The sequence below is a fragment of the Penicillium hordei genome (genome assembly GCF_028827395.1).
Source record: "Penicillium hordei strain IBT 12815 chromosome Unknown utg000002l_segment0_segment0, whole genome shotgun sequence".
Classification (NCBI taxonomy): domain Eukaryota; kingdom Fungi; phylum Ascomycota; class Eurotiomycetes; order Eurotiales; family Aspergillaceae; genus Penicillium; species Penicillium hordei.
The window spans coordinates 4,917,515-4,929,777 of NW_026623143.1; the positions used below are offsets into that span (position 1 = coordinate 4,917,515).

Below are 12,263 nucleotides of genomic sequence, written 5' to 3' on the forward strand. Positions count from 1 at the left end.
ATAGTATAAAGCCGGTCATAAGCTCCGATAGCTGTAAATGCTGCACACCACTTTATGCCAGTCCCAGGTCCTTGTAGAATGCATCGGTCTGAGGCTCACGACCCAAGAATTCGGTCAGAGTCGTCATCTCATCCTGGCTGCCACCCTTCTCCAGAACCTGGTAGCGGTAGCGACGGCCAGCGGCCTTGTTCATGGGATCGCTCTTGAAGACGGTGTAGAACATGTCGGTGGAGTAGACTTGGGAACTGTAGAACAATTTCATGAGTATATGAACAATATAATCCACGACACAGAATCAACTTATAAACTTACCTCAGGTATCCGTAGTATCCAGCATCGTAACCTCCGATCAAATGTCCGAAGGTTGCCTCGCCGTGACCCCACTCGCTGCCAGCGCCCTGAACTTCTGGTCCGTCCATCTGGGTAATCTCCTGGCGGAGACGGTTGTATGTCGCAGACAGAGGAAGAGCCTCAATGTCGGCGTGGGTCTTGGGCTCGTGCACGGTCATGTCGAAGATGCCGAAGTGCAGTTGGCGCAGGTTGAACAGGGAGTCGTTGACGTGCTTGGTGCGGATCAGGTTCTCAATCACATCGTCGGGGATGCGCTCTGACGGCTGGCTGGTGGTCTTGCTCTGCTGGGCCTCCTGCCAGCTAGCAAGGTACTCTGGGGAGAGGGTTGAGTAGTGTCGGCTGAGAGCGCGCAGCTGTGAGGGTTCCCAACACCAATTCTCCAACATCTGGCTGGGTGCCTCGACAAAGTCCCGCACTGTGCTGGTACCGTGGAAGCGGGAATAGATGGTTCGAGACACCAGGTCGTGGATGCCGTGGCCTAGTTCGTGGAAGAGGGTCACGACCTCGTCGTGCTTCAGCAGACTGGGCTTCTTAGGTTGGGGCTTGGTGAAGTTGCACACCAAGGCGGTGGCAGGGAATCGGCGGTTGCCATCCTTATCAACGAAGCCTGGCTGTAGGTTGAAGTTGGCTGCATGGCCATACTTGCCCTCGCGAGGGAACAGGTCCAAGTATAGGTATCCAACGAACCCACTACCCTCACCCTCATCGTTCCACACACTAAACACTTGGACGTCCTCATGCCAGACGATGTCATTGCCCTGCCCAGTCGGGGCAATGGCTGCCCGATCCTCACCAATGATCTCAACAAACTCCAGACCGAACAGCTCTTCGAAAATCTTCAGCATACCATCAATGGTTGTCTGTAAGGGGAACCACTCAGCAATAAGCTGTTGATCTAGCGAGTAGTCCTTTTCGAGCATGAGACGGTCATAGAACCGGTGGTCCCACAGGTAGTAGCGGCCATCGGCCTTGGGGTCTGTGGCGTTCTTCAGATCAAGCAACTTCTGTGTCTCTTTCTTACCGCCGGCGGTCAGTCTGTCCCGAAGATCACCCAAGAACTTGTTAACGGTCTCTGGGGTCTTGGCCATCTTGTCTTCGATACGGAAGGCAGCGTGGTTGGGGTAGCCGATCAGACGGGCTGCCTCATCACGGAGCACAATGGATTCCCGGAAAAGTGGCACGTTCTGGTTGCACTTATTCTCGTTGGCAATCATGACTTGTCGGCGGGTCTCGGGGTCGCTGGCGTATTTCATGGTGGGGAAGAGGTCAGGGTACTTGAACGACAGCCAGAGCTTGCCGGCGTTCTCGCCCTCGCCCTTCTTGAGGCCGTCTAGAACGTCCTTAGGCACACCAGCCAGCTGCTCGGGGGTAAACCAAATGCCGCCGTTCTCCTCATTCAAGTTCTTCTGGAATTCAATGCTCAGCTGACTCAGCCGCTTCTTGATCTCCTTGAAGCGGAGTCGCTGAGGGCCAGCGGGCAGACCAAGTCCATTGCGGACGAAGTCCTTGTGTTCCTTCTCCAGCAGACGGCGTGACTCCGGATCGAGAGTCTCGTTGCGGTGCAGTACGGCGTCAACCAGACCGAAGACATCCTCACGCATGACCGCCTCAATAAAGAACTCATCCATCAGCTCTTCAGCCTTGGAAGAGGCATCCCGCAGCTTCGAGTCAGTTGACACAGCTTGGTAGAAGCCCAGGATGTGTGACTCTAGTCCCATCTGGTTGTCATCTTGGGCAAGGGGGCGAATAACGTTGGCAAAGGTTGCAGCTTCGGGCTTGATCTCCGCCACCACCTTGTCCTGGATGGCACGCGAGCTCTTGATCAAGCGCTCGGCATCAGCTACCAGTGACTGCGGGGTTGCGGTAAAGATAGGCGGGGCCTGGGGTGGCGTTCGGAGGTGGGCGGGGGCCATGCTGGAGGTCGTCAATAGTCGTATTGGTACGTTGGTACGTAAGTGGCCCAGCACAGATGAGAGGCGGGCGGGGAGACGGAGGAAGGGCGCCACGATGATGGCTAAGAGGAGAATAAGGAGATGGAAACGAGCGGTGAAAGCAATAATGGGCGGGCTTGGATGCGGTGTAAAGTGGGAGGGGACACTTGGGGATATGGAACTTGTCAGGTGATCTGAAGCTGATGAGCTGATGATCGCGGGGACCGATATCTATACTTTCTTGGCGTTTGTTTTCTGCAACGTCTTTACATATATGGAGTACTTCATATCTAATTACTGGGATTCTATAGATGGTTAACACAGTTTCTTGCAGAGCTAGATGGTCTCTTATGAATGCCTGATACGTCCTTTCTAACAGCAGGCCATAACAAGTAAAACGTTGATAGGAACCATATCCTGCCATATCCTTTACCTACATTTAGAGCCCCGGAGCAGAGGATTGCTTGGTAATTGTGCCAAGTTTCAAGACAATGCAGACTAACTACATAGTAGTAGACTAGTAGATCAGGCGTCTAACAACAGGCATGTTGATAGGTGTCCGTCCGAAAAACTCCGTACTCCGTGTACGAAGGATTGGCATGTGAAGAGGGACCAAGCGCCCCGCACTTTGTTCAGTATTTTTTTCAGTTCTCGAACTTACAGCTCCCAACCTCAAGTCTACAGCATCTAACAATCTAGGAAGATTCCAAGTCCAAATAAATATATTCAGTGAAGGATGAAAATTCGTTTCTAATTCATGATTATCTAAGTGTGTCACAGCTCGCTTTTGATCAAACGGGAAACAGATAGGGAAAAAAACAACGCCGACTCCGAGCAAGCCACAAATGCATAAGAACAGGTCATCAAGTTCAGTTTAAGCTGCATCTGCAGTGGGGATCGGCTCGGGCATCTTCGTGACCTGCTGACCGGCCCGGATAATCCGCTGGCCTGTCTCATCACGCACATACTCGGAGTTCTCCTTCTGAGCACGCTTCCAGATCTCAACCTCGCCACCGCCGCGGATGACTCCGACACGCATGGTGGAAAGCAAGTTGTGAGCACCGTTAGAGTGGTAGTAAACACCACCGTTGAACATGGCCGTCGCGTCCTTGCCAAGGCCAGACTTGATCATCGCCTTGCCACCGGGGTGGTCCTTGATGAAATCGGTCACGTCGTGAACAACACCGGCAATGGAGATCAGGCCACGGCCGTTCTTAGTCTGCTCGACATAGTCATCCCACTCCATAACGGGAAGCTGGTCGAGAGGAGTACCCCAGTCGAGCTTGGCGCGCTTCTGGTCGATCTTCTTCTGCAGCTGCTGGACGCGGCCCTTCTCGATCTCGTTGGAGCGGAACTGCTTCAAGTCGTAGGCGAGGCCGAGCTGCTTGCAGGTCCAGATGGTCCACTTGGTGGGGTCGTACTGGTGCCATTCAATGGCGTTACGGTAGTCGGAGGGGAACTCGTGGTGGAAGTTGTGGTAGCCCTCACCGAGAGTGACTAGGGCGGTGATGATGTGATCACGGGGAGAGTTGCGGTCGTCGAAGGGCTGATCGCCGAGCCAGTGGGCCAGCGAGTTGACGCAGAAGGTAGCCTGTTGCACGAAGAAGATGCGCAGAATACCGGCGTACACAAATCCGCCGTACCAGTCACCCCAGCCGAGACCAGAAACCAACATGGGGACAATGAGGCCCATAGTGAGCACGACCTTGATGTAGTTACGGTGCTGCCAGACAACAACGGGGTCTTCGTTCAGATCAGTGATGTCAGTGCGACCAATTCGCTTGGGGTTCTGCTTCATAACCATCCATCCCAGGTGTGAGTACAGCAAACCCTTACGAACGGAGTAAGGGTCCTTGTCGGTATCGGTGTAACGGTGGTGCGCACGGTGGTCGCGAGCCCACCAGCGGATAGAGCCCTCGACAGCACCGCCGCCGACCAGAGCGAGCCAGATACGCAGAGGCAAAGTGGCGGAATAAGAACAGTGGGCCCAGAGGCGATGGTATCCTGAAAATGGAGTCAGCTCGTGTTCTTCGGTGTTCAGTTCTCAATTCTGAATTACTTACCAGCTGTGATTCCAAGTCCAGTGAAGAAGTAGTAGATGACTGCCCAGATGGCGGTCTTCAGCTGCAGAGGTACCCAGAAAGCCTGGATACAACCCGCGAGGGGAACACCGATGATGAAAGTGACGTTGAGCCAGTTGACGTGTCTGTACCAGTTCTGGCGAGTCATTTGAGTATCGGCAATGTGCACCTTCTTGGTGTCAGCCGCCCGAGGGCGTGAAGCATCCGGCTTGGACGACATGATGGGTGTGTTGAAGGTTGGAAGTTCAATCTAGGACCAAAGGGTTTTTTTATACTTGGGCCCACTTGGGACCAACGTTGGGGAGCCGGGACACGGCCGGGGCACTGATCGCCAACGTATATGGGGAAGATGGGCCAAAAGACGAATTAAACGAAAGTAAATATTGAGCGTCACAAGATCCCGAGGCAAAAAAAGAGACAGAAGAAGAAAATAATTGCCTTATAAGCTTGCGCCGGTAGACTTTTGCGCTTCTTCCCTTTGATCGGAGTGGCGTGCCTCATCGCTTTCCGGCGAATGTTGGGTCCAGCCAGCCCCAACGCTTTGGTGCCTCAGGCAGTCAGCAGCCAATCAGCGAATCAGCGAGCGATGGCAAATATGTTTACGTCAGCATCTTTCCCAGCAGACCCTGGAGCCATCTAGGGCTGGCCGGGTTCCACGAAGTGGATGTTAGTCCCAAGGGTTATATTCTGAACCTCGGGATTTGTAGGGATAAATCTGTGAGGCCCAATCATGTTTCAAAAGGAGATCAGCGTTCCTTACTCCGTACAGGTTACATTTCTGAACATGGTTTCTCCGAGCCTCCCGGCCGGGACCCCTTCCCCGTCCATACAGATGTAGTATGATATACACCGGAATGGGTGAAAGATGTACGTACTTGACCGAAGCTTATCGATTTGTAAATCAGACGGTCTTCTATCTCTCTATACAGTTTCTGTACAGTTTCTGTACAAATGAACTATAGTCTCCATTTCTGGCAGCTTTGATCTTATAGGCGATTTAAAAATCCAGTTATGATTTAGATGGTTCGGAAAGCGAAGGGCGCGTCCGACCGCTCGGAGGAGGTGATCAACGTCCTGATTCAAGAACTCCTCAAGACATTGATAATCTAAGTTGTCGGTGGAACCGGCTAATAAATAGCCCTCGACCAAGCCATACAAGAAGATCAGCCACACAGAAACCATAGCTTTCGGGGCTGGTATTGTTGGGGAATTCTCGGTGTCAGTTCTGTCAAGGGGGTGTATCGGCTCCATGGGCACCATCTCTCCGGGGGTCCGTCCCTCATGTAAAAGCTGCTGTACAAACTTGAAGCTTTTGACTCGAGTAGCAACAAGGAGTAAGTTTGGACCCGAAATCGAGTTCTTGTCTTTAGTGCCTCATCAAATCGGGGGAATGGTTTGAACCTGTTCATGTGAACCATTGGCGACCGACGCGTTGTAAATTGCGCCCCCAAATGTGACCTTTGGGCTCTGCGAACTCATCTAATCCTTTCTTGGCCCGAGAAGATCTAGCAAGAAACTTCATCAAAGTGGATTCCCAGATTCTGCCTTACCCGATATGTGGAAGACGTGACCAGAGTTGAGCCAGGTGAGAAACTTCTCTCGAGTATATATTTACAGGGCTTCCTGCTTCTCCTGCTCTTGCTCATGATTCTCCCTCGTTACCGTCTTCCCATCATGCTTTTCTTCAGACTCGATAGAAGAGCCGCTCTGATCATCTGCCGATTGATATCCTTCGTCGACCATCCATGCGAAAGTCCCACTTTCGGCATTTTCAATGTTGTCCTCGCGGCTGTACATGGATGTAAAAGCCAAGCGCTTCAGAAGCTTGTTCTGTCGTGAGACTGAAGCCGTCACGGTCTAGAAATCTGAGATTGATACCCATCCAGTCGTTGCTCGATCGAATAAATATCCTTCTTTTTCCTGGGCCTCCGATGGGTGTTGCTAAACCCCTCAATTCCAGCCGCTCCATGTAGACTCGCCCACCTGCATAAGCTACATATACATATGTATACTAGATGCCTTTACTATATATGATTAGGGGTTTTACACACAAAAGATATATTTCTTAAGCCTTTACTCATAGTGCACAATCTGGAGACCAAAGACATCAATTACGGCGATTTGACCGAGTAGCCTAAGGTGACTGATTAGAACTTTCTTGACACCCTAGATCAAGACCTTCCTTTATCAATTCCGTTCGCGGGTGCATTCGACTCGTGCAGCCGTCGTTAAACTTTTGCTTAAACTAGATAAAACCTTGCTGTAGGTGACTCCAGTAGAAGACTACATGCAACACATGTAGTAGTGTAGGTAGTAACTAGTTGATAATAATAAGTTAAGATTAGAAATAGTATAATTACCTATATCTAGCCGAAAGAGGGTAGAAGTAAAAAGCAGTTCAAAGCACTGTTCTAACCTTTGATTTCTCCATTCGTACAGGAGACCCGTCATGTGTTGGCTATTATCAATAATCCTCTCCATACCAAGCAGATGATGATGCAACAACGCGTACCCTAGAAGTGAAATAAGAATGAATATCACAGTGAAAAGCAAATTTGAAGGAAGTCATGAACCAAGAAATCAGAAATGATGGTAAGATGTCATAGGCATTTGTCGGGTTTAACGTTGGTAAAAGACAAGAAAATAGAGTCGCATATGAAGCCAACTTGGATGTTAGTGGGGATATACCTTCTAAGGTTTCTAGCACAACGGGGGATTTCCGAGCCTCTAAAGTATACCGACGTTACTAAGTACGTGCCTAACCATTACCTCCATGTAGGTATGACTACAGGAACAAGTCAAGCGTCAGAGACAATCGCAATGTCTGATCCTATGTGATCGCCACAAAGTATCGAATATCACAGTATCTAATGACCTAATGGCAGATTGATAAGGGCGTGAATCTCATATGAGGTCGGAGTGTTCCACCTCCCATACTGTTCACGGCACCCTCCGACTGTCAGATCTCGGATAAAGCCCAAGATAGCAGAGTCGTTCGATCGTTTCCGGGTTGTGGAGGCGTAATATATGCATTTGGTACATAGGAGACTGCCGGTATAATGCTTTACCAATGAGGTGTCTTGCATTAGCTCCGCTATCCATATAAATCCATATAAATCCAAATGGGATACACAGCTCTGACAGTCTCGAAACACCCGTGGACATAATATGGGGGAACTCGGGTTCTGTATCCTTATCTTTCTCCACTTGGATAGATCGATCCTCCTCCATAATTGGCCGAGCCTTCTACCCGGTCTAGATAAGGCGGGGGAACTAACCAGATATAGACAAGCGGCCAACAGGTTATGCGATGCTCTTGCTAATTGCCCTTTTTGCCCTTTGATTTCTCTAATTGCCTATTTGTCCGATAACAGACTGCCCAGAGTGCCCACAAGTGGATTCGTTTGTCTTTTTAGTCATCTCCCCGAATCTGTCTGGGGCTTCAATTTTAGAGTTACCGAACTTCGGGGTGTTTTTCTTTTTCTTTTTTTGAAATCTTTAAATATAAACCCGACGTCTGTCCCTGATAGTTCAATATCTATATTCATTATATTGGACATTTAATATGGATGGTCCAGATCAGATTGGCCCCGATCATACTCCCAAGCGGACAATTAGTGACAAAGTCCGATATGCTGTTAAGACTTTCACTACACGGTATGACCTCAAATGCTTTGTGGAGAGGTCATTGACTTACAATGAACAGAGAGGGCCTACTAGGCGACTACGACTATGCATACCTATTTATCCCACGACTACCTTTCACAAAGCGAGCTCGCAAATCTGCCCCGTTCTTCGGTCTTGATGATCGCGTGCCAGTCGTTCTCGCATTGATTCTGGGGTTGCAGCATGCGCTTGCAATGCTGGCTGGTGGTGAGTACCAGAGATACATACAGAATATACAGACAATTTCTAAAGAGACTCAGTGATTTCACCACCCATTTTGCTCGGCGGCTCAGGCGGTGCCCACTTCGGTGATGAGCTTTACCAGTATCTAGTTTCGACTTCGTTGATCGTCTCGGGCCTGTTGAGTGCAGTTCAAATGTTCCGGTTCCATATCAAGGGAACAAAATATTACATCGGAACGGGACTACTATCAGTCGTTGGTAAGAGCTTCCCCCTCTACATATATTATTCAGAACCTCCCCACTTCTGATGCTAATTGGTTCAAACAGGCACATCCTTCTCAACAATCACCGTCGCTCAAGGTGCATTCGCTCAAATGTATAAATCGGGATACTGTCCCTCTCTCGAAGATGGAACTCAGCTCCCTTGTCCAAAAGGCTACGGCGCACTCCTGGGCACCTCGTGTCTCTGCTCCCTCCTCGAAATTGGCATGTCCTTCATGAGCAGCAAGATTCTCGCCCGCGTCTTCCCCCCGCTCGTCACTGGCCCAACTGTTCTTCTGATCGGTGCTTCGCTCATCAAGTCCGCTATGCAGGATTGGGCCGGTGGCTCATCCTGTGGTGCTGACCCTTCTGCCCGCGCAATGTGCCCCAGCGCCAGTGCCCCGCATCCTCTACCCTGGGGAAGCCCCGAATTCATTGGCCTGGGATTCCTGGTCTTCGTGACGATTATCATCTGCGAGCGATGGGGTCCTCCTATCCTGAAGAGTTGCTCCGTCATCGTTGGCTTGTTGGTTGGCTCAATTGTCGCTGCCGCGTGCAACTACTTCGACTCTTCCGGTATCGCTGCTGCGCCAGTGGCTTCTTTCGCTTGGGTCCACACTTTCCCGCTGTCCGTGTACCCCCCGCTCATCCTGCCGTTGCTCGCGTTATACATAGTTATCATGATGGAGTCTATTGGTGATATCACGGCGACGTGTGACGTCTCCCGACTTCAGGTCGAGGGTGATACTTTCGATTCCCGAATCCAAGGCGGCGTCTTGGGTAACGGCATCACCTGTCTCTTGGCCGGTTTGATGACCATTAGCCCTATGTCCGTCTTTGCGCAGAACAACGGTGTGATTGCGCTGACGAAATGCGCTAACCGCACCGCTGGCTACTGCTGTTGCTTCTTCCTGGTTATCATGGGAATTTTTTCCAAGTTCGCCGCTGCGCTAGTTGCAATCCCCAGCTCCGTCCTTGGTGGTATGACTGCCTTCCTCTTCAGCTCCGTGGCAGTCAGTGGTCTGCGCATCATTGGGTCTGTCGATCCCACTCGTCGCAACCGCTTCATTCTTACGGCTAGCTTCTCGATTGGAATGGGTGTTACACTCCTGCCGGAATGGTTCACCTACTTCTTCACCTACTCGGGTGACAACCATGCCCTAGCAGGCTTGATCAATGCTGTCGATCTGGTCATGGAGAATGGATTCGCTATCTGTGCGCTTCTCGGCATCTTCCTTAACCTTTTCATTCCCGACGAGCCTGATGATGTTCCTCCCATCTTTGAGTCAACCGACTCTGATGATGGCCGTGCACAAATCAACGTTCCTGAGCAGTCGTCGCCGGCTATTAAGAGTTCTTGATCTTGGTGGCCTTGTATAGTTCTGTTATATATGGAGTTTGTGCGGGGCTAGCTTTACCCTTTTTAGCGTTGTTTTTAATACCTATATTGCAATTTTATGTTGATATTCCCATGCAATTTTTCCCCTTGCACTCTATACATGAGGCCTAGCAACCTCTTGGTGGATCCCACCAAATAACAGCAGTGAAAAGCTATATTTCCTTTTCAAATCGGGTTATTTTTTGATTGCTAGACTCCTCTACCGGATGCTTTTAACTTGTATCGAACTCCTGGACTGTCCTAACAGCATCACCCATGATACCGAGTGCTTTGAGTGTATCCGATATCCAACCCCAAAGACACAAGTACCACAGTAACCCCGACTCAGATCCATTGGCATGTCAAAAGGAAATCCGGGACTTGACGACCGGACGAGGCTGCTCATTAGCACTAGCCGTTGTGCTATGCTCATTTCCTAACTCAGAACAATCCTTCTCCAACTCCCCAATATCACAGCGCACAAACCCTCCATCAACAAGTGTCCGCAACACCGTGAGCATCCACACACGACACGTGATCCCCGGGATCGAGTTAAGAGACTCATCATAGCTCCTCATGATCTCATCCACACGGTCGTGCGCCGATGGAGGAATCGTTGCAATTTGGATCATCACGCATAAGAAATTCTCTGTGAATATCCCCGTTGTAGTCTCGTGTCCGGCAATCCACCCACCGCCGATGCCTCGTGCATGGTATTTGGTCCCCCCGGGTGTGGAGCTAGTTCCTTTGTGGAGGTAGAAGGCCCAGTGAAAGTCGTTTGGGAGGGGTGGGTCCGAGCGGATATAGAGGCTGATGTGGAGGGTATTTGGGGGGAGTCCTGCAAGGCTCTCGGATTGTTTCTTTTTGATGTCTGTGGCCTTCTTTCTTGCTTCGGTACGAGAGGTCGGCTCGGACATTTGGACAAAATGGATTTTAGAATCAATGAAGTAAATGGATATGAGGGATGAGTTGGAGCGGGCAACTAAGGATTCACAACAAAGCTTGGAATAACCGTGCCAAGCCCACCAATACCTAGTAATTAGGACCCTAAAACCCTATCGAACTATATCTAGTTATAAAAGTAAGTATTATTGATTAAAGTATTACTTTATATAAGATCAAAGAGCCCTCAAAGTCCTCTTAATTCCACTATAAACTAGGGTTTAAAGGTATAGTTGGGTATAGAGAAACCGGGCATAAATTCAATAGATGTCTAGCTAGATAGATGATTTTAGTATATTTAATTTTATGGTATTATGGTTGAAATAAACGCATTTAAATTCAATAGGTTGGGTGGGGTGGCCGGCTCGCTTGTGTGGCCGGCTCGTATGTGAAATACGTTATGTCGATAGTATTACCGGCGCTTATCGATATGCTTGACCGTCTTTGTAGATATCTTACATGCGATCCGGGTTGTAGTCGTCGTGCACTTAAGCAACCTAGACGGAAAAAAAGGGCATAAGGCCAATCAAAACACATATACTCTTCACATACCATGGACCTAACAACGCGCTGCCTGGTATCGATATGACATATAATATAGATTAAAAATTTTCATATGTTAAGCCCGTTCTAGATAATTTAGTGCATTCTCTTGATGTTGTATGCGACCAGAGATTATGAGCCTGATGGCCTTGAGTAGAATTAATGACGAACTGGTTCATACGGCGGGTCATTGATCAGCAGACAATTCCGAGGCGGCTTTTGTTTTCGTACATCGACAGATGGCCATAGAGACAGCCTCCTATTAAATCCTCTTCTACTAGACACGCTATTGCTAGAATCGCAAAAATCAAGGATAGCCAAGAGAGAGACGCCATATTAGGGTTGGGACAAAATATCCCTTATACTTAGAGTGAGTAATTTCTGCAACTACATGAATTCATGACAATTCTCAACAGAAAAAATTTGAAAGTCCAAAGTTCTAAGGTTCTAGAATTATAGGTACGTAACAAAAGATCTCTTTCCTTTTATTAGAAATATTGTTTTAAAATAGCAAGCGCTTTAGTTTCACACTATTAGCAACCACGGAAAATAACTAGCTTTTAGTCACCGTTGAGATAGCAGGTCTAGCTAACCCAATTTTTATATATAGCTACTATATGACTTAGAGGTATAGGCGTGGACCTATGGTAGACCCTCGTGGTAGACGCTAAGACTACTATTATCTACTATATAGCCCGAAGTGTCTTATAAGTTCCCTACCGGCATTCCTTCTATCACCTCTTTCTTTTACGTATATTAAACACTTACTCTCAAAATGCTAAGAGCGCTTAGAAATTTTACTATACCTCGATATAGCAGACCTAGATCGTCTTTATCGGTAATATATCGAGGTAAGAAGGGAAAGGGGTTTAGTGCCAAGGCAGCTACTTTCAGTTTCTAATTGTACAAATAGGTGCATCCATTACAC

General features: G+C 49.0%; 5 protein-coding genes across 5 annotated transcripts; 1 reads left to right on the plus strand and 4 right to left on the minus strand.

Annotated features, from left to right (window-relative positions):
• Positions 1 to 52: 52 nt before the first annotated feature.
• N7537_005184 (M3 family metallopeptidase) lies at positions 53 to 2,829 on the minus strand (the record flags this gene model as incomplete). Its single annotated transcript, XM_056896241.1, has 3 exons — positions 53 to 245; positions 313 to 2,448; positions 2,801 to 2,829. The coding sequence occupies 3 exons, from the start codon at positions 2,827 to 2,829 to the stop codon at positions 53 to 55; spliced, it is 2,358 nt and encodes a 785-aa protein (XP_056755989.1).
• A 327-nt stretch (positions 2,830 to 3,156) lies between these two features.
• N7537_005185 (stearoyl-CoA 9-desaturase sdeA) lies at positions 3,157 to 4,583 on the minus strand (the record flags this gene model as incomplete). Its single annotated transcript, XM_056896242.1, has 2 exons — positions 3,157 to 4,286; positions 4,346 to 4,583. 2 exons carry the CDS (start codon positions 4,581 to 4,583, stop codon positions 3,157 to 3,159), a joined length of 1,368 nt encoding a protein of 455 aa, XP_056755990.1.
• A 1,391-nt stretch (positions 4,584 to 5,974) lies between these two features.
• Positions 5,975 to 6,160, minus strand: N7537_005186 (uncharacterized protein; the record flags this gene model as incomplete). Its single annotated transcript, XM_056896243.1, has 1 exon — positions 5,975 to 6,160. One exon carries the CDS (start codon positions 6,158 to 6,160, stop codon positions 5,975 to 5,977), a length of 186 nt encoding a protein of 61 aa, XP_056755991.1.
• A 1,768-nt stretch (positions 6,161 to 7,928) lies between these two features.
• On the plus strand, positions 7,929 to 9,833 carry N7537_005187 (nucleobase:cation symporter-2 family protein; the record flags this gene model as incomplete). The annotated part of the gene is made up of 4 exons (XM_056896244.1): positions 7,929 to 8,020; positions 8,070 to 8,236; positions 8,290 to 8,469; positions 8,539 to 9,833. 4 exons carry the CDS (start codon positions 7,929 to 7,931, stop codon positions 9,831 to 9,833), a joined length of 1,734 nt encoding a protein of 577 aa, XP_056755992.1.
• Positions 9,834 to 10,212: 379 nt separating this feature from the next.
• N7537_005188 (uncharacterized protein) lies at positions 10,213 to 10,767 on the minus strand (the record flags this gene model as incomplete). The annotated part of the gene is made up of 1 exon (XM_056896245.1): positions 10,213 to 10,767. The coding sequence occupies one exon, from the start codon at positions 10,765 to 10,767 to the stop codon at positions 10,213 to 10,215; it is 555 nt and encodes a 184-aa protein (XP_056755993.1).
• Between the last annotated feature and the right edge of the window lie 1,496 nt (positions 10,768 to 12,263).